Source organism: Lactuca sativa, chromosome 3 (assembly GCF_002870075.4).
Source record: "Lactuca sativa cultivar Salinas chromosome 3, Lsat_Salinas_v11, whole genome shotgun sequence".
Taxonomy (NCBI): Eukaryota; Viridiplantae; Streptophyta; class Magnoliopsida; order Asterales; family Asteraceae; genus Lactuca; species Lactuca sativa.
The window spans coordinates 16,474,940-16,496,654 of NC_056625.2; the positions used below are offsets into that span (position 1 = coordinate 16,474,940).

Below are 21,715 nucleotides of genomic sequence, written 5' to 3' on the forward strand. Positions count from 1 at the left end.
AAGCAGTGGTATCAACGCAGAGTACTAAGAGCCCATTAAAGCTAGTTCATGATTTTCATCAAGCATTTGTTATGCAATATCTAAATACGATTCCTCTATTTTCTTTAGGCCTTGAGATAAAGCTTTCAAAACGTATGAATGGTTAATGGAATTTGAACCATTTGAATTCATGTGTTCTCGTAATCTTTGATCAAGTTCTAATCTCTCCCGGATTTTCATCAACCTTTACCCTTCTCGAGAGGACCAGAAAAAACGGGACCCGATTGAAATCACCGCTCAATCTGGCCAAAAACAAACCCTCGCTCCATAGGACCCGAATATGCACCCGTACCAAACGGTAAAGGACCCGAATTTATTGAATTTCTAGGCAAAGGTTGGAGATGAATTGATGCAAAGGATGTAGAGCTCTCGAAAGTGGAAGCCTTATCATTGGTGTTGTAAGAGTAGACATCGAGGAAAGAGGTAGATAGGGGCGTGGATGTTTGGCGGAGACAGAGGCGCCAGAGATTGACCGAAATGTTGTCGTTTCTTTAGCGGAATGGACCTTGGAGGAGGCGATGCAAGATTGCTCACATCTTAGCAAAAAGAGTAACCAAGATCATCTAGTGGGTCACAGATAACAAAGGCCAAGTCTTTCCGTCGTTGGACGATGTCGGTTCCGGTGAAACAGGTGGTCAGCTTGCCGACCCCATTTCCCATGATTGATTTTTCGGCAGTGGATAAAGCTAAGGTGCTCTGCTCAAACAAGAAGAGGAACTAATTATGCTGCAATCACTTATTATTTGTGTGCAAGATCATGGAAGGTTTTTTTTTTGTCATTTATAGGAATGTATTTTATTTTAATTTAAATATAGACAATACATTGATCATATCTGGCCTTCACAATTTTTAAATATGCTTTCATTAGAAGATTTTTCAACTTGGTCTCGAGATCAATAATTAATTAAATTGAAATTTTTCAAAAAGAAGAGGTGATGGTGGTTCAAGTGCAGCCCATCATTTAAATGAACACATGTATAAGAACCTCATGAAGCATCCAAAGTTGATAATGAACACAAAAGTCCTTATGATTATAATCCAATAATTTAAGAGACTTAACAGGTGAACCTTATCAATGGGCATAAAAATATTATGCTTTACAAGAGATTGTAGATATAGATATGGCTATTTGATGGACATATTCATGCATAGAAATTAGTTTAGCAATTTTGTTGAGCTTTAGCTCTTTGTGCTACTTTCTTGATTCTAATTGAATATTCTTTGTTTCAGAAATTCCAACGTTTTCCTTCTCTGTTTGCAAGCATACAAGAAGATCTTTAAATGATTATGGAAACTATTTTGTAGGTTTAACTGCTACTTTTGGAAGAGCTTTGTCTAGCTACTTTGACATGATTTAGGATAAAAAAATATAAAAAAATTACAAAAATAGGCTTTTTGTCTTCGTAGTGGTCTAGAGATAAGAAATAGCTGCTGAAACCATGATTCTTACATTTTTTTTTTAAAATTATCCTTAGTGCAATTCATCTTTGAATTCAGGGAATTAGGGGAAAAGAATTTAACCACAAATGACAAGGCTGTTTTGGTAATTCCTCATGTAAAGAGTATTGCAAGTGGTCACACAGAACCTATACTCCCTGAAACACATACTCAAGAGTCTGAGATTAACGAAGAGTCCGAAAAGAATGATGATTTGGATGAATCCACAAGCAATAATGGTGAGGTTATAACAAGCAGCTGAAATGAAGATGATGAGGAAATTAACAAAAATGATGAAGATATAGTAATAGGTCATTGATGGAAAAGGTCTTGAAGCTTTGAACTACCCCTTAACTGAATCTTTTTTTTTTTTTTTTTTAATCCTAATGATTTGTGCTTTTATTTATGCAGATCCATATTTTGAACCAGAATTAAATAATTGGAATTTGACATAATCAAAGGTATGGTTTCATGGGTTCTTTAATCCTTTAAGGCAATAAATTAATAGGATAAATGCAGGAAATAGAAACTGAAAAATACTTGGTACTATGTTGATTCAAAGATAGTTGAAAGCTTTTGATGTAAATTGGTTTGTATCAGGGTATTAAAATTTAAATATGATGAAAAAATATGATCTTCCAACCCGGGCAACACGAGATTTAGTTGATTACTGAAAGAAAGAATAAAACATAATTAAATCTTCATTTTCCTATTATATCATGCAAAGCAAAATAATAAATTTACATACAGAGATCATTGATAAGTTTTGTAACGTATAAAACGTAGAGTCGCAGACGATTTAAAATTCAGGTTTATATATAGAAAAGGAAAATGAACTTAAAAATAAAATGAAAATGGAATGAGGCGTATAAGGAAGCACGTGTCAGCTTCCAATCCACACTCAAAGTGACCCGAATTTCTGGCCCCTCACCAGAAAACTCTAACACGCGCCCGCTACAGAATTACGAAGAATACCCCATGCACCCCCTACCCAAAATCTGAATGGATAAACCCTAATTTCTTCCGAACCACAAAACTTACTTCCTTATATCTATAACCTCCTAAGTACTTCCCAAATTCCAAACAATTCGTCAGTTGAATCCCTAGCTCGATTCAGTTACAATTATGGGTTGCGCCTCATCTAAACAAATTGAGGCCGGAACTGTCGATGTCTACCGTCCGGCCTCCACCAGTTTCGCTGTTTTCGACATCCACGCCATCAAAGAGCCATGGCTAGCTGAAGAAGAACAAGAGGATGATGGGAAGCCTCAGCCGGAAAAACCCGTCACTCAGTTGCCGTCCCCGATTCTCGAGAAGCTCGATAACGACGAAGATCCTCCGCGGTCATGGGATGAAGTCAGCAAGGAGTTGGAAGACTTAAAACCCACCCTAAACTCTCCTGTACCTCCACCGCCTCTTCCAACCCCAGCCGATACATCGCCTGCACCGACGCCGATGCCGGCGAAAAAGGTTAAACGCAGGAGCTTCTCTTTCCACACACTTGAAGAACTCGAAAAGAACACAAAGGCCGCAAACAAACCAACATCCACGTTGAAGAAAACCGAGTCGTCTAACGAGTTGACGAAATTTGGTTCCCGTTTGAGGCGAACGGATCCGGGTACCAAATCCATATCAGAGACAGGGTCCATATCAATGCAACCTCCATTGACAGACGGATATAAATCATTGAAAGAAAACCCGTTTTTATTAAGAGATCAGATGGAAAGAGATAAACAAGGCTTACCGCCGCTTTTCATTAAGCGGGACCCACTTGAGGATTACCAAGAAATCTGTCCACCCGGAGGGTCGGAAAAGGTGGTTATCTACACGACGTCGTTGGGTGGGATCCGAAGGACATATGAAGACTGTAACCAGGTTAGATCCATCATGGAGCTCCATGGGTTTGTGTATGAGGAACGGGACGTATCATTACACGGCGAGTTCCGGACTCAGTTGAAAGAGTTGCTTGGTGAGTTCGCGAGTGTTCCGAGGATGTTTGTTAAGGGTAGGTATATAGGAGGTGTAGATGAGATTGTTGGATTGAACGAGACGGGTCGACTCAGGAGGATACTGAGTCGAGTTGGCATTGAGAAACAGGTGGGTAGGCAAGCTTGTGAAGGGTGCGGTGGTGCTAGGTTCGTACCTTGTGTGGACTGCGGAGGGAGTTGTAAGGTTGTGGTCGGAGATAAGAAAGAAAAAGAAAGGTGTCCCGAATGCAATGAAAATGGACTCATTTATTGTCCTATGTGTTCATAAAACAACAACCTCCTTCGTTCTTTTGATCAAGTACCTATGCCCTTTGTATTTATTTTGTTTTACCCTTCGCTTATTGTTTGTTATGGTTTGCTTCTTTTTTTCCCCTTCTTTTCAATATAGATAATAAGAGACACATTTGTGAATGATATAGTATTTAATACTGAATTGTAGTCGGCATGCCTGCTCCAAGAACTAATTGTATGATTTATAACAAATCATTGTTGTTCAACTATATATAGTGGATAAAATAAAAGTCAAAAAATGTTGCGTTCAGTTATAGTGGATACAAGTGACACAAACCAACTCCATGTGCTTTTTGCCTGCCTATGTGCACATGACACCACATGATCGAACATGCATGCAAGAAATAACTTCAATGTTTAGTAGCTGCTATATAGAGTAAGGATGGACCAGAAAAAAGGATGGACAAGTACAAAATAAGCAATTGTAGTTCTACAAAAGTACAATAAACATCGACCCCATATTAGCAATGATTTAATGAAAGTAAAAGTAACAATCATAAAGGAATAACTAAAGTTTATTGTAGGTATCGGACCATATATATAAACTAGCTTACACAAAGTTTGTTATATTATGTTATGGATAAGTTTGTTATATTACGACTATATTTTGTGTCTAGCTAGTTCACGTAACAAAAACAAAAACAAAATATTAAGAGTATATATACCAATAAAGAAACCAATAAATAGTACAAAGTGAAGGGTCTACTCAATTATTTGTATATGTATGTATGAGTTTATTTCAAGGTTATCTAAGATCGTTTTTATGTTTACAAGATCGAGAACTTAAGATCCCACCAAAAAACTTTAACTTATATGTTCAAAACATAAAAAATATCTCCAATATTATATTTTCCGTTCAAAACCTATACAAGTTTCTAAACATTAGTAGCAACAAAAAAAGATAAACAGTAAACCGGTAAATAGTAAAAGTCGTAAAGTGGTAAATTCAATTTTTTATATAATTTTTTTTGATTTTTTAAATTTTTTTTCAAATAAAAAATCAAGGCAGGGTAGGATTGGATCGGATCTCGATTCTACGATCCTACTTACGATCTTACAATCCTACTTGGTCTAGTTCTGACACTAAGATGTTACTTATTGAGTGGAAGTGTAGATTATTTATGATGTCTTAAAGCTCCTTGAATCTATGTTTATTGCAAGATGTTTTTGGAATTAAATAAACTATTTATGAAGAATCACGGTGAATACATGTAATAGAATATCATAAGGGCACTTCTGTAACATCCCATAAATCAGACCAAGTTTCATTTTTCAAAAACAACCCAATGGCCATAATTGTTTACAAAGCATTGTTTCAAAAGTTATAATCAATAATTAGAGTAACCAAAAATCTAAATAATATAAAACCCGAAGGATGTGCACGATCACACCTTCACCTTGCCACGATTATCTAAAGTACCTGAAACAATAAACTAAAATTGTAAGCCAAAGCTTAGTGAGTTCCCTCAAAGTACCATCACACAAACATATAAACAAACATATACTAGATCCACAACCTCCTGGTTGGATTACCCTTGGCCCACAACCTTCTAGTTGGAATATCCCGACTCACAACCTTCCGGTTGGCTTGCCCAATACATATTGGTTCCACAACCTCCTGGTTAGATTACGCCTGACCCACAACATTCCGATTGGATTGCCCGAGTATGTTGACTGACAACACAAAGCAGTACAATCTCAACCCCACCATACCATGTGGACATATACACAACATATAACATATATCCAACAACAGATAATTATATAACCAGTCAACTGAAAAAAGGCAGACCTACATATCACTACCACATAACAACATCCTCAATGCCAACACAAAATCTATCAGATCAGTACAACATAGCAACATCCTCTATACCAAGATACATAATCTAGTGGGTCGGCATCGGTGCCTTCGACCCACAAGTACACTGAGGAACACTCATCTTTCAGTCCGAACAAGTAGTTGAATAAGTCAGTGCTCCGAATATCAGCTCTACCAGTCACCTTTACACCAGATAGTGACAAATCTTAACTACAACTCAAATCACCCAAAATACCATTAGGTCAAACTTGGTCAAATCCTAGTCAAGTAAAAAAGTCAAAAGGTCAACTGAGTCAACTCAGCTAAGTATGCCGAACATACTCAAGTCTTGACCAGAAGCAGGGTCGTTGACCTTGTACGCGCAACGTACCTAGGGTACGCCCAACACATGCACCTGCCTCCTTTCCTTTTTATTAAGAGCTTAATTTATTAAGATCTTTTGTCCAAAATCCAGATCTAGTCCTCAAATGATTTCCTTAACCATAATATTTCCAACTTTATGGTCTTGCATGGCTATTTGTAACATATGGTTTTGAAGTACTTCCATTGTTGATCGTTATATTGAAGATGTATTGCATTTTGGTCCCTAAAGTTCAAGAAATTATGAAAAAGGAGCCCTAGTGGCATTTTCATAAGTTGGACTTTGGAGTACACCATGCGTATGTGGTGTACGCTGAGCATACTAGGGTGCACCCTAGTACGCCGTGCGTACATACCGGTTAAGGAAACCCTATTTTTTAGGGTGTGTCTCGTATTTAGCCACTCTTATGGCCTCACTTCATTCACATTAACTGCCTCCATCCCTATCAAATGTTTGTGCAGCCCTAGTTTGACCTTGAGGAGCCTTTTCAAGCTTAGAGGTGTGTTTTTGGTGCCTTAGAAGAAGGAAGGAAGTCAAGCTCATCTTGAAGGAAAAGAACACTTGGATTTGGGATCTCTACATCATTTGTAACCATTCTAAGGTATAAACCTTGCAACTTTATCCCTATAACATATAGATCTAGATTTGGATGTCTTTATGGAGCTTTTTGGTCCCAAAATGCTAGATCTTGAATATGGCATGTTCGTGACCTTTGAGTTGTCCTTTAAGACCCTAAGAGGGGTCTTAAGTCATAAAAATGGGTTCCAAATGGTAAGTTTTGCTTCATGCATCATTTAGAAGGTCTTAATGGAACAAGACCTTGTGTTAAGCACTTAGTGGACATGCTAGGTCATAAAGTTGGAGACTTTATGGCTCCTAAGAGTATTTTAGCCATGGATATGAAGTTTAGCGTAAGAGCTTAAGCCTTTAAGCTCTTAATGAAAATTTTGGATTTTCTATGCTGCGTACGCCCAACGTACCATCGGAGTACACTCCGTGTACACACACTGACTCGACTCGATTGGATTACTCAGTTAACTCAGTGGGTTTGACCAGTTGACTTTAACTTTGACCAAGTTTGACCTCAAGGGTATTTTGGGATTCTGATGGATATTGGTTACTTGGATTGATAGGTGTCGGTTGGAGCAGAGTTTCAGAGTCCGGAACTCATCAGCTATGGATCAGAACGATAGGTAAGTTTTCCTCACTGTATTTACAGGTCAAAGGCACCAAGGCCGGCCCATTGGTTTGATATTTTGCTGTTCACTGATATGTTGAGTAGGGAATAGATATGCATGATATGCTAGTCTGGTAGATCTATAGGACTACTTGTGATTTTGTTTGCATGATTATCTGTATATGTTTAGCTATTGTGTAGGTTGAGGTTGTAGTGCTTTGTGCTGTAGCCAACTGTAACATCCCAATTTTCAAGGCCAAAAATTTCATTTTTAAATAAGTTATTACATAAAACCATCAGTGTAAAAACATTCATAATAATATCTCGTGTCAAACCAAAGTGTCGGTAATCAAAACATATTATCATAAAACCATATCAGAGTGTAATCCCAAAGATCTCAAGTGCGGAAAACCATAGTGTGACGCGCTGCGATCAAGCCGAATCCTTTCCTTTAAACACGAAGTACCTAAAACCAAAACTAAAAACCGTAAGCATGAAGCTTAGTGAGTTCCCCCATCATACCACATACAACACAATCACATAACATACATACTACCAGGCATTTCTGGGGTGCCCGACCTACCCGATACGGCCTTTCTGGGGTGCCAACCTACCCATGCGGCCATTCTGGGGTACCGTCCTACCCGTGTCAAGCCATTCTAGGGTGCTCACTACCAATGTCAAGCCATTCTGGGGTGCTGACTACCCATGTCAAGCCATTCTGGGGTGCTGACTACCCTTCGGTCCTAACAACCGAACCTCGGGGACTACTTCACCCCCTACTACTACTATTACATATCATAACATAACATATTATCAGACATATCTGGGGTGTCTGAACTACCCTCCTACTACCTCTAACTCATATAACAGATCATGCTAGCATATAAACATAACATCACATACTGTCAGACGTATCTGGGGTGTCTGACTACCCTCCGGTCCTAACAACCGAACTCTACTACTATCACATATAACTTATCATGCCATCATATAAACATATCATCACATACTGTCAGACATATCTGGGGTGTCTGACCTACCCTTCGGTCCTAACAACCGAACTCTACTACTATCACATATAACATATCATGCCAGCATATAACGTATCAGGTAGTAGCAAACATAGATGATATCACAAAGACAAACATCTAACATACAACTCCTGCTGGTGGGCCGGCATTATGGCCGTAGACCCACCGCTACTGGAAGGTAACTCACCTCACACTGCTGAAGTCCCGAAGGCACAATCCCCCACTGGCTGAAGTCCCGCAGACTCGACCCCAAAATTATTCTAGTTCAATTGCTTACCCTAGGCCCATTAAATTATTCTAGTTCAATTGCTTGCTCTTGGATGGTCCATTATTATCTCAATCATTTAGGCCCAACATAAAGGCCCAATAATATACCCAAGTGAAATTAGGGTGTCACATAAAATGATGATTAGGGTTAAGTTTCCTACTTAACCCATTAAGGACTTAATCCATTAAGTCCATCATCGCTTAGATTAATTTCTGCCATTGATTATTATTTAATATTCCAAGTTATTAAATAATTCTCGTGTGTGACCCGAATAATTCTTAAAATTAGGGTTTTATTGGCATTAGGGTTTTCCAATCCAAATATTAGCCCATTTATCAATTTGTTGGCCTTTTATGTCAATTAGGGCTTTATTGGGCCCATTAGAGTCCATTAAGCTTCATTGGGCCTATTAGAGCTCCTTTGAGCCCATTAGGGTTTCACTAAGCCCATTAGGGCTTCTTTGGGCCCATTAAGGTTTCTAGCACCCCAAAAGAATCAATCACAAGAGGCAAAACGCACCGCCACCCGACACGGCGGCCGGTGGTGGTTATGGTTTCTTTCTCATTATTCCATTTTCTTTTACAATTTATAATGAAATACCAAAGCTCACACACACACCCTAACTAATGTAAACACACATACATGGCGGTGTATGGTGGCAGCCACCACCTCACGGTGGTGGCAGTGGTATCTTTTGGCTTCCAATCACGCAGCAACACAACACACGAACTTGAAGCTGAGACGCACACCACCCAAACCCACAGTCGTCAATCACGACACCAAAACTCAAAAAGAACGAAGGAATGGGAAATACCAGCGGCTTCTCGGCAGATCGCGACTCGAGCAGCAAAGAAAACAATGTATTCCTCGTTCCTCGGTGGTCCTCCGAGTTGTTCCTGACGTCTCCAACCGGCAGCAGCGTCGCGGCGGCGCTCTAGTGACTAAATGGTCGCTGGCGGCCTCGTCTGATCAGAAAACGCACAAGAAGGAGAAAGAGATGGCGGCTGAACTCGGCTTCACACTCCGTCTCCAGTAGCAGGGGTCTTCGTGGCTCACACCGGCGAGGCAGTATGCGAACGGTGGAGCTCAAATCTACGGGAAATGGCGGCCTACGAGCTCTCATGGCGGTGGCTGGAGTATTGCATCCTAGGGTTAAGGGTTTAAGATGCGCGAGGGGAAGGCACGGGTGTTATCCCGTGTTCCATTTGAAACTTCAAATCATTATTGCAAGTCTGGCCCCTGACCCCACAAATCTGTTCAACTTTGATAAAAAATTTACCATTCAGCCCCCAGCTCCCAAAATCTCTTCAAATAAAGTCCAGATAACTTACCAAGTGGTCCCTATCTTCATAAATAATTATAAACTTAGTCCGGAACTTACACTTTTAATCCCCGACTTCTAAAATTGTGACCAATAACTCCCCGAGACCAGCACCTTGCTATATAATTATTTATTTTAGGGCTACTATTCGTTCATTAATTTATTTATTTATCAAATAAATAAACAGGGTATTACAACTCTCCCCCACTTAAATTAGATTTCGTCCTCAAAATCATTCCTTACCATTCCTTACTCGCCCAACCACTCTAGTAGCATGGTCAAGATTCTGGGCACGCCCTATCCTTCCCAGTGTAGCCACGACCAATCCTCATAAAGCCCTAAAATCCGCAGGTGCCGAATTCCTTGCAACAAGACCACATGTACTCTGTCCGAAATCTGTTGTCTCGAGATGGTCTGAATCCCTGACACACCACTCATACTAAATCATTATCGATGATTCTAGTATGTTCATCCCTTAACTGACTACTTAACTTCTGATAGCATGTGGTTCCCGCCATAAACCTAGACGACAAACCTAATTACCTCTGTAGATCACTTATTCTCGGCTAAGGCTCAGCTAATCCCACTGTGGGTGACTTGTCACTCCCCAATAAACCAGCTATTCCGTGCGCATATGCAACTAAAACACACATACTATCACTGCCCAAACGTTGAAACTGCTCGAACACTAAACCGCCTGAAGCAGCATACGCTGATACATAGCTGCTTACCAAAAGCTACCAAGACCTCCTGGGTCTTAATTCGCTTGCCAATCCTCTGAAATACTAGGTTTCCACCCGACTGTGGAGCCAAAGGACTTCCTACTTAGTCGCCTCACACGACTTCTGAACGAAATCCTTCTCTGGAACTAGTTGCCACTAGTTATCATGCCACTGTGACTCTTACGACTTTCTGATCTAACCGATCGGGTCCATGCATCGCATCCTGTCATCATCCAATCCAAGAATAAAAGTGATCACTACCTAACCAATGGTAGCCTTACATCACCAACGCCCTTACGCAGTCCATTTCATCCCTGATCTCACAACTGTAGTGGCATTCCTATAGTCTTATCACTAGCTCAACCAGATCTAATCCATTTGAGTAATACCGAAATCCAATATGGGGATTTCCATATCCTCACTGCCGCACCCGAACTGGTGGGTACTACAGTTCCTTTCGCGTTCTAACAACACGCTCATGCCATCTACCAACCTAGTGAATAATACGACTACACCCGCAGACTTACAACACTCTAATACTATCTGGCTGCTAGTGAATGCTACGGCTACACCTGTAGACTTACAACACTCTAACACTGTCTGACTGCCTGGTGAATGCTACGACTACACCCGTAGTCTTACAACACTTTCCCAACTATCTGACTGCTAGTGAATGCTACGGCTACCCCCGTAGTCTTACAACACTTTCAAAACTATCTGACTGCTAGTGAATGCTACGACTACCCCCGTAGTCTTACAACACTTTCCAACTATCTGACTGCTAGTGAATGCTACGGCTACCCCCGCAGACTTACAACACTCTATCACTATCTAGCTGCTAGTGAATGCTACGGCTACATCCGTAGACTTACAACACTCTAACACTATGTGACTGCCTGGTGAATGCTACGGCTACACCCGCAAACTTACAACACCCTAACACTATCTGCCAACCTGGTGAATGCTACGGCTACACCCGCAGACTTACAACACCCCTCACACTATCTGCTGCTAGTGAATGCTACGACTACCCCCGTAGTCTTACAACACTTTGCATACTATCTGACCGCTAGTGAATGCTACGGCTACCCCCGTAGTCTTACAACACTTTCCATCCCGGGTCGAACACGCACTTGACCTAACCCTCAAATGAACTCGAGTCCTAACCGGAACTCTAACCTGGTTTCCGAAACCTGCTATCACGTGACCCCACTGTATCAGTACCGCACCCATGCCCGTGATCAAAGCGTCACCATAAACCATAAAATCATCTACACCTTCTGGCAGGGTGAGAATCGGTGCCCCGCACAACCGTTGTCTGAGAGTTTCGAAGGTTGCCTGCTGCTCAGGCCCCCAACGAAAGGCCATCGACTTCTTGGTCATTCGGGTCAAAGGAACCACAATCTCGGAGAAGTCTTGCATAAATCTCCGATAATAACCCGTTATACCCAGGGAATTCTGAATCTCATATGGAGACCTCAGAATCTCCCACTGCATTACGACCTCTATCTTGGCCGAATCAACTAGAATACCCTTCTGGTTGACTAGGCGGCCAAGAGATTGCACCTTGCGCAACCAGAACTCACAGTTGGAGAACTTTATAAAAAGTCTCTCCCTCACTTAGATTCGACTAAGTCTTCACATTACATGAAAATTGAAGGATTTCCAATCCTTCTCGCTTTCTAATATCCCACTGATGACAACCTGTGCTTGCCAATGCTAGCGTTTAATCGCCGATTAAACCTTGAGATCTCCCATCCTCAGAAATCTCGATGAGTACTCTTGAAATCTGATATAGTCTGACACCTCAATCCATCTACCATGCTGTCAATTGAAGACCTTAATCTTCACTCTAGCTGACGAATCCTCGTTCCCACTCCCAACAGTACCACTGAACTCTAACCGAACACAGCCCATGCGAAAACACAATTCTCTTGAACATCCAATGACCAACCACTTATGCTTCTAACACCCGCGACTGACACTACCCTCTTCCTGTCAGCAGTTCTGTCCTAGCAAGGGTAGTGCCTTGAACTCCAAAGTTCATCCATAAACAATTACCGAACCGATGTATGACTTATCCAAAATCACTCACAATTCCAAGGCGGTACGTATTCCAAACATCCACCTAATATCATAGACGATGACATACCTGCAACATTTGGAGGAATACTGACCCCCTTATGCTGATATGACCATTCCTGCTACCCTGTAGCAGCCTAAACCATTGGAGTGATAAACTCCCTTGTGTACTTTCTCGTACGCGCTGCACTGACTCAGGCCCCGCTGGCCTTTCACCCGATGATTAGAAGTCATGGGTCTCTTCCCGAGACCCTCTACTATATGCACCTGGCACGCATCTCTTTTTCCAGGGTGCTCCCAAATCGATCCCGCATCTGCAACTCTTGGAAATCATATCCTTCAGGGTCTGACACCCTGTCACGCTCACTAGCTTGCTTGCCAATGGCTAAGCTGCAACAAATAGAACATCCTCTGTCCCCAAACTAGGTCACAAACTCTTCCCTGAAGCTTCCTAGATTCTCCAAGACTCTCACTGATTCGAGTATGGATCCTGTGCTTTCAGTAGTACGGGCCCAATACTACCTTCCACACCTATCCATACTTTCCTCAGCAATCCTCCCGGATCCTCCAAGTCACTTCCTCAATTGGTACACCCAAGTTTAACTGAGCCTCACTACTAACTCACTGAAATATATCCTAGGCTTTCCTAGGTTCCCGAACTCACCCAGTCCTCAGCTGCTGAAAGATTCCCAGTAATGTCAACTAGCTACCTTATGAATATAGACACATGCAACAAAGATCAGATAATCCTTCGAGTGAGACACCCATCCCTAGAACGGTTGGACTCAGACAAGAGCTGCACAATAAGGTCAAGTCCATCACTCTGAGATTATTCGGCCTGTGTCCCATGTGACTTAGCATATTCACTTAGTAGCTAACTCACATCACAAAGAGTCCCACAAAGCACAAAGCAAACAACATTCAAACAATGGTAAATCTAACCATCATAATCCATTCAAAACATTCTATCCTCTAATCGAGAATCTGTACATGCAATTCAAAGGCTCATATAATCAGGCATAACCTAAATAGGCTATCCTATTACTGACTGCTCTGTACTAGCATGCAAGTCTACAAGCACATACAATAGGCATATAAGGCATCCTCATAGATCCTTAGCTCTATTCTAGCATGCAGTTCTCATAATCATATCGTAACATAACATATCATAACATGTATGTGTATCATGGGGAAAACTTACTTGAGCTCGGCTGATTGCACACATCACACACTTTGTTCTTCTCAAAGTTCTTTTTCTCTTTTCAAATTCTTTTCAAACTCCTTTTTAGAAAATGGTTTTTCTTTTGAAAATTTTCATACCAAGCCCTTAGATTGAGTTCAGACACACCCGAGAGTATGTCCGAATCCCTCAAACCAAGGCTCTGATACCAACTTGTAACATCCTAATTTTCAAGGCCAAAAATTTTATTTTTAAATAAGTTATTACATAAAACCATCAGTGTAAAAACGTTCATAATAATATCTCGTGTCAAACCAAAGTGTCGGTAATCAAAACATATTATCATAAAACCATATCAGAGTGTAATCCCAAAGATCTCATGTGCGGAAAACCATAGTGTGATGCGCTGCGATCAAGCCGGCTCCTTTCCTTTAAACACAAAGTACCTGAAACCAAAACTGAAAACCATAAGCATGAAGCTTAGTGAGTTCCCCCATCATACCACATACCACACAATCACATAACATACATACTACCAGGCATTTCTGGGGTGCCCGACCTACCCGGTACGACCTTTCTGGGGTGTCGACCTACCCATGCTGCCATTCTAGGGTGCCGTCCTACCCGTGTCAAGCCATTCTGGGGTGCTGACTACCCATGTCAAGCCATTCTGGGGTGCTGACTACCCATGTCAAGCCATTCTGGGTTGCTGACTATCCTTCGGTCCTAACGACCGAACCTCGAGGACTATTTCACCCCTACTACTACTACTATCACAAATCATAACATAACATATTATCAGACATATCTGGGGTGTCTGAACTACCCTTTGGTCCTAACAACCGAACTCGGGGACTGCTCCCCTCCTACTACCTCTAACTCATATAACAGATCATGCTAGCATATAAACATAACATGACATACTGTCAGACGTATCTGGGGTGTCTGACTACCCTCCGGTCCTAACAACTGAACTCTACTACTATCACATATAACTTTTCATGCCAGCATATAAACATATCATCACATACTGTCAGACATATCTGGGGTGTCTGACCTACCCTTCGGTCCTAACAACCGAACTCTACTACTATCACATATAACATATCATGCCAGCATATAACGTATCAGGTAGTAGCAAACATAGATGATATCACAAAGACAAACATCTAACATACAACTCCTGCTGGTGGGCCGGAATTATGGCCGTAGACCCACCGCTACTGGAAGGTAACTCACCTCACACTATTGAAGTCCCGAAGGCACAATCCCCCACTGGCTGAAGTCCCGCAGACTCGACCCCAGCTGCTGGCTGACAGATTCCCGAACTGTCAACACCAAAATAACACCCAATTAATAATTGGGTCCCAATACATAACCATACGTATATTCTTTGGGTAATTACTACATTACCCCTAGCTTGGCTTATTCAAGCCCAAGGCCCAATCCGTAGGCCTAAAGTCAATTAGGAATCAAAGCCCAACACATGGCCCAATTTTCCAAATTAGGCCTAGGCCTATACATGATCTCATTCTAAGGCCCAAACTATGGCCCATCTATGGCCCAATTTTCCAAATTGGGCCTAAACCTCTTACATAGGCCTTACCCTCGGCCCATTAAATTATTCTAGTTCAATTGCTTGCTCTTGGATGGTCCATTATTATCTCAATCATTTAGGCCGAACATAAAGGCCCAATAATATACCCAAGTGAAATTAGGGTTTCACATAAAATGCTGATTAGGGTTAAGTTTCATACTTAACCCATTAAGGACTTAATCCATTAAGTCCATCATCGCTTAGATTAATTTCTACCATTGATTATTATTTAATATTCCAAGTTATTAAATAATTATCGTGTGTGACCCGAATAATTCTTAAAGTTAGGGTTTATTGGCATTAGGGTTTTCCAATCCAAATATTAGCCCATTTATCAATTTGTTGGCCTTTTATGTCAATTAGGGCTTTATTGGGCCCATTAGAGTCCATTAAGCTTCATTGGGCCCATTAGAGCTCTTTTGAGCCCATTAGGGTTTCACTAATCCCATTAGGGCTTCTTTGAGGAGTCGTTGTAGATGGAGTAGGGTAGAGGTGAAGAGGAGTTTAGTTACGAATTTTATGTTGAGATTATTGTGTCTAAATTTCGCTATAAAGATACGATCGAGAGAGAATGGTCTTCGATTTTTAGAAGGAAGTGAGGGTGTTACAGAGAGGGGGGATCAGAATCGCATGGAGATCTAAGGAGAGAGTGAGCGGTCTTCGATCCGATCGAGAGAGAATCGTCGCCATAAAGATACGATCGAGGAAAATCGTCTTGAGAGGGGAAATTATTTGGGAAGAACTTGAAGCATTGGAAACCCTAGACCTTGATTCGATGTAACTTGACAGTGGCCATTGTAGATTGATAGATTGAAGACCTGGAGCAATTCCTTGTGAAGAAAGCTGCGCGATTACAGAGAGTCCTTGTTCACCGGATCCAAAGATTCTGTCAATGGCTCTATCGGGTTTGGTTAAATCCCAAGTTTGGAATGTGCTACATCTGGTTCATGAACTTGCCAAGTCAATTAGGGTTTTTTTAATGAAAAATGAAAGGGGTTAATGGATTAGGATGATGTCGTACCTGAGAAAACAAAGAAAAAGAAAGAGACCTCGCAGATCAATTACGATTCACCTTCGAGGTTTACAGAGAGACGGGAGGTAGAGAATGAAGGAAGATCTAGAGGAGAGAGTATCAGAGAGGGGAGAGTGGATTGCAAGGATGAAAAATAGATAGAGGATAGAAAAAACAAGGCGGGTTTTCAAAATTTTGAGGATTTCGTTTCCCCCTTCATTAACTAAAAGCGCGTTTCATTAAAATTATAAAGCGACATGTACAGACGACGCGCGTTTAAGATAAAGCGCCCTCCGTGTTTCTAATTTTTTTTCTTGAGACACTAAATTAAGGGCACGCAATAATGCGTGATGTAAATCCTTAAATTTTTTTGGAGAGATAACTCTATTTTAAGGGCACGTCCTATTACGTATCGTTAATCAGCGCGTGTCGTAAAAAGTGCGTCATTAAAGGTCTATTTTCTAGTAGTGGACTAGGCTTGGGACTAGTGGAGTATGGAAATTACCTTAGTTATTAATTAGTGTTAGTTTGTGTAATTAATAGGCGGAGTCTAGTTCCGGCAATTCGGATGTGAATTTTATCAGTCATATGCGCAATGTAAGTCTCCTCACTATTCTTACATATATGGTAGAATATATGTGTTGACCAGCTGGGTCTATGTGTTATTGCCATGTTATGTAATATTGTGTGTGTTGAGACTTCAGGTAGTCTCCAGGGTTGCTGATAACCCACAGGGCGCACTGTTTGCCCACTGCGACTTCGGATATTCTACAGGGTTATTGATAACCCATAATTGTTATTTTGTGTTGTGTTGTATGTGGTATTTTAAGGAACTCACTAAGCTTTGTATTCACAGTTGTAAATGAAAGATGAGAAGTAATTTTCATGATGTGAGAAGTTGGAAACTTTATCTATTATGAAGCTATTTAGGACTAGATCTGATGTTATGGGCCTTGGTCTAAAACGATTAAGCACTTAATGATGATTTTGGCCTTCTGACTAGAAGTCACGACGTGACATAAGATGTGTTACGACGTAATGGTGTCCAGAATCACGATTGATTTGTCGTTGCATTCTCACGATGTGACATTGACTTTGACTAAGTTGAACGTTGACTTTTTTTACCAGTTTTGACTTTTGGTGAAACTTGGATAGAATTTGTTTCGTTTTGGCTTTAGGAAGCTTGGGTTGGATGTCCTGATGTTGAGGTAGTTGTTGGGCTTCTGTTGAATAGTTCAGGTGAGTCTCCTCACAGTATTTGCAGGTCGAAGGCATCAATGTCGACCCATTGTTATGTTATAAGATTCTAGTTGTATGTGTGACTCTAGCATGTGTTTGTATGTATTTCCGGACAGGACCCGATGAATGTCGGGTGGGGCCCGATGTATGTATGTATGTATGTATGTTGTGGTATTTTGGGGAATTCACTAAGCTTTGTACTTACGGTTTATGTTTAAAATGTTTTCAGGTACTTCTGTGTTCAAAATGAAGAGTTCGACTTGATTGCACTGCATCCCCTAGAAATTTATTTCGTACTGACTGTTTATGATTTTACTATGATGTTTTGAGAATATTTTTATTATAATCGTCTTTTAGAATAATGAATAAATGGTTTTGACTTATTTAAAATGAAATTGTTACTCGGAAATTTTGGGACGTTACATGATTTGTATTTGACAATTGTGATTTTCTGAGGATGATTTTTATGAAAAATGTTTTTATGGGAATTTTAAAATAAAAAATTTGGATGCTACAATAATGGTTCAACAAATATTTATTTTTCTTCCCTATTAATACTATATATCAGCGATGAATTAAAGGTTATATTCAACAATCTAAGGGCCACTCAATACTAGGAGCAATTAGTGATGTATGTAAGCTTCGAGGAAATTGGATTTTTCTTGCGGTTATAAAGGAATTAAAATGGAATGTCCGTGTATTGTTTCTGCAAAACACATTTGGTAGTGAGGATGACAAACTGTTTTGCTAAAGAAATGGAGGAGTAGTTGTTTCAATCTAGGTTTAACGGTGGCGGTGATAATGTCCATGTTAAAATGTTAAATGTCAAAACACAACAGAAAAATAATACTAGGGGTAATACAGTCATTTAGAAGCGTTAAACATAGGAGAAATAAAGGTTAATGACCTAAAAAGTTAACAATCTTTGGTTTTTGTCCACATTTAGGTAATTATGTTTTTTTCGTTTACATTTGACCATTGAATTTGTTTGACCTGTTCAAAATAGGGTAATATGACTGGTAATTACGGTAATATTACCTTATTATGAACATGTCAAACAAGTTTATTAGTCAAATGTGTACGAAAAAAAATGGTTACTTAAATATGGACAAAAACCACAGTTTCTTACCCATTTTAATAATATTGGACAAGAACTGCCTCAGAGACTATGCCCTAGGATTAGTCTCCGACAGTCAATGAATAATTAGAATAATTAGGTTAGACTTGGTTTAACCCAGTGCAGTCCTTACTAGTCATGGGCTGGGCTGTGTTGCTAGGTCTTTAAAGCATATACAACCTAGCCCCTTAAGAACCTAACCCCTAACCAGTTGGGCCTCAACTGGTTAGCCCAAGACTTGACCGTTTCCTAATACATAAAGATCGGTCAACCCAATTTCATGTCACATCAATGGATCTTATGACTACTTGCCCTTAACATAAATAACCAAATATTACAAAAATGGGTAATGAACTTTGGTTTTTGTCCATATTTAGGTAACCATGTTTTTCTTGTACATATTTGACAATTAAACTTGTTTGACATGTTCATAATAGGTTAATGTTACCATTAATTACCAGTCATATTATCTTATTTTGAAAGGTCAAACAAGTTTAATGGTCAAATATATATGAAAAAAACATTGTTAATATAAACAAAAACCAAAGTTCGTTACCTTTCTAGTTCGTTAACCCAAGAAATAATGGTAAAGACTAAAGGAAATGGGTGCAACTTTTGGAAATCATGAGGATGTGTCGTGTCAGCATTAAAAAGTTATACTAAAATTGTATATTAGCGTAAAACGTGGGAACCAAACATGTAATTTACTCATTTTCTATAGCAGCCTTTCTAGTTTCTACTACTGGAATGAACGATAAGACATTCATTCAACGTATTGTTATAGCCTCAAAACCGCTAAGTACCTTTGTGTAACATATTGACAACGTAATATAAGTTTTCTTCGTTTTAGATCAATATAACCAAATATATCGATAAGTAGGCATAGTTCTACACTTCTCTTCAGCTCCTCTTCTTCTTCTTTTTTTCTTCCAAGATCTATTCGACTTATACACATCGGTGACAAGTACACCAAAAAAAAAAAAAAAAACTTCCTTTCATTTCTTCTACTTTTGAGTATATGTTTTCCATTGTGGCCAAGAAACCTCCACGCCCCCACACCCTTCAGTTTTTCTTGTCTTCGAATATGTCCAACAGCGAGATAGCCTGCAAGTGTTCCCAACAAAAGAAAAAACATTCTCATAGTATAAGGTCTCGTGTTGAAATTCCATGACATTTTTGGTGTTTAGATAACGTTCAAAAATTTACCTCGGGAATATTGAGTTCAAGACGGAATTTAGGGCCATCATAATGGTGAAGTATCGGCCTGAAAGAGTCCTCCTCTAATGGCTCGTAAACGTTCCTTGTCATGACTCGCACCTATATTATATATGACCAAATACAACCACCAAAATTAAGTTAATTACCAGTTTTGATCATGCGTTAACTTTAGATCAAAGTCATCTAGAAGAAGCAAAGAATAATTACCTGAGCAGGAAAACGAGATTCACCTTCGTTTTTCTTATCCTCCCAAGCAGATGGGTCAATGTTCGTACCTCCAAAGCTTGCAGCCTGCATAATTAGATGCAAATCAGTGTCATTCAGCGAAAATGGGCGTTTGCTCTTTCTCAAAATTAAACATGATTCAGGTTTTGAAAAGAACGACTATATATGCATACCTCAAAAACTCCATGAAGTTGGTGGGTGGAATAATTGTACAGGAAAAGAGGTAAACCAGGTGTGATTTGCCTCACTGAATCGCGATAACGAGGTGGTAGACCTGCCATGACAATCAGAAACGATCAAATTAGACTTCATACGTATCATTTGCGAGTATATTTAACGAAATATTCAACCAACATTAATACGATTCTTTGAAATATTGAACAAAGAATACAAAAAGTTAGATACACAGAAACATTAATTGAGGAAGCGTACCAAATAGCTGCCTCTTGAGATTCTCTTGCATGGTGTCGTTGTTGCAGACAAAAATGTAACCGCCGACTGTTTCATTTCTCGACAAAGATTCCGATGGTGGCAGAGTCTTGAACCTCTTATCTACATTGTTCTTAGCTCCATCTTTCTCACTGTTGTTATTGACGCTGCTTTTGTTGTTACCATGATTCTTTTTGTTCTTCCAATGCTTACTTCCATAACCCTGTTTATCATCCCCACCTTCACTTTTCCCATTCACAACTTTACTGCTGCTACTGTTCTGATTAAAATTCTGGTTAAGATTTAAACTGGGTTTCGAATAAATTCCTTTATTGAACCCACCATTGATCCCAAAATCACCAACTGGGTTCTGATTGGTTGATCCGATGCTACCGGAGGATCCGATCTTCCAGTTAAAGTTGAACCCGTTGAAGTCTGAATTTGATGGACCGGAATTGTTGCCGGTGGCAACGGTGCTGGGGTTGATGACATCCCCACCAACCCGGATGTCGAAATTCCGGCGATCTTTTTCTGGCCGTTTTGACACATATGAGCTGCTCCAAATGGAATCGTTAAGAGAGAGATTTGAAAGATTATTGTTCTGAACACGAAGCTGGTCGCTGAATTGCCAGAAAGATGATCGATTGTTATTCTCCATGCTTAAAGACGGCAACTTTGTAGTGAAATAAGATTGTAAATTCGAGTTCTTTGTACTAATTAATTGAAACCCAGATGAAGTTTTTGAGTGTGGAGTGAAGTAAAGAGTAGCTGAAACATATATTGATATATAGGAAGATCGTGGAAATTTCTAGGAAGCGTGTGTCGAAGTTTGATGAAATAGTCAATGAATGTAGTTTGAATAATAAAATGTTTTTAATGGGTCTCATTATGGGATTAGAAAGGAAAAGTAGTAAAAGATAATGGGTGTAGTTGAGCAAAGACGCAAATGATGACACAAAAACGCGTAGACGTGGAAGAAAGAGATCAAGACTCGGCGGTGATAGGCAACGCGAAGACGTTTTCATGAAAGGGACTTAAATCCTTCATTTTGGTGATAAATTTAATTCTGGTCCCTACAAAGTTTATGGGTTGGTAAAATGTCTCTTTAACTTTTAAGTTTAAATTCGTATGTTGATCAGTCCACATACTTTGACGA

The 21,715-nt window shown here is 40.0% G+C and overlaps 2 protein-coding genes across 2 annotated transcripts; one reads left to right on the plus strand and one right to left on the minus strand.

Annotated features, from left to right (window-relative positions):
• The first annotated feature begins 2,388 nt into the window (after nucleotides 1–2,388).
• LOC111894253 (uncharacterized protein At3g28850) lies at nucleotides 2,389–4,005 on the plus strand. Its single transcript, XM_023890327.3, has one exon. It carries the CDS (start codon nucleotides 2,602–2,604, stop codon nucleotides 3,730–3,732), a length of 1,131 nt encoding a protein of 376 aa, XP_023746095.1. The 5' UTR covers nucleotides 2,389–2,601; the 3' UTR covers nucleotides 3,733–4,005.
• Nucleotides 4,006–19,333: 15,328 nt separating this feature from the next.
• LOC111894279 (B2 protein) lies at nucleotides 19,334–21,483 on the minus strand. Its single transcript, XM_023890357.3, has 5 exons — nucleotides 20,563–21,483; nucleotides 20,304–20,404; nucleotides 20,113–20,196; nucleotides 19,894–20,004; nucleotides 19,334–19,791 (listed from the first exon to the last, which is right to left on the minus strand). Exons 1-5 carry the CDS (start codon nucleotides 21,215–21,217, stop codon nucleotides 19,750–19,752), a joined length of 993 nt encoding a protein of 330 aa, XP_023746125.2. The 5' UTR covers nucleotides 21,218–21,483; the 3' UTR covers nucleotides 19,334–19,749.
• Between the last annotated feature and the right edge of the window lie 232 nt (nucleotides 21,484–21,715).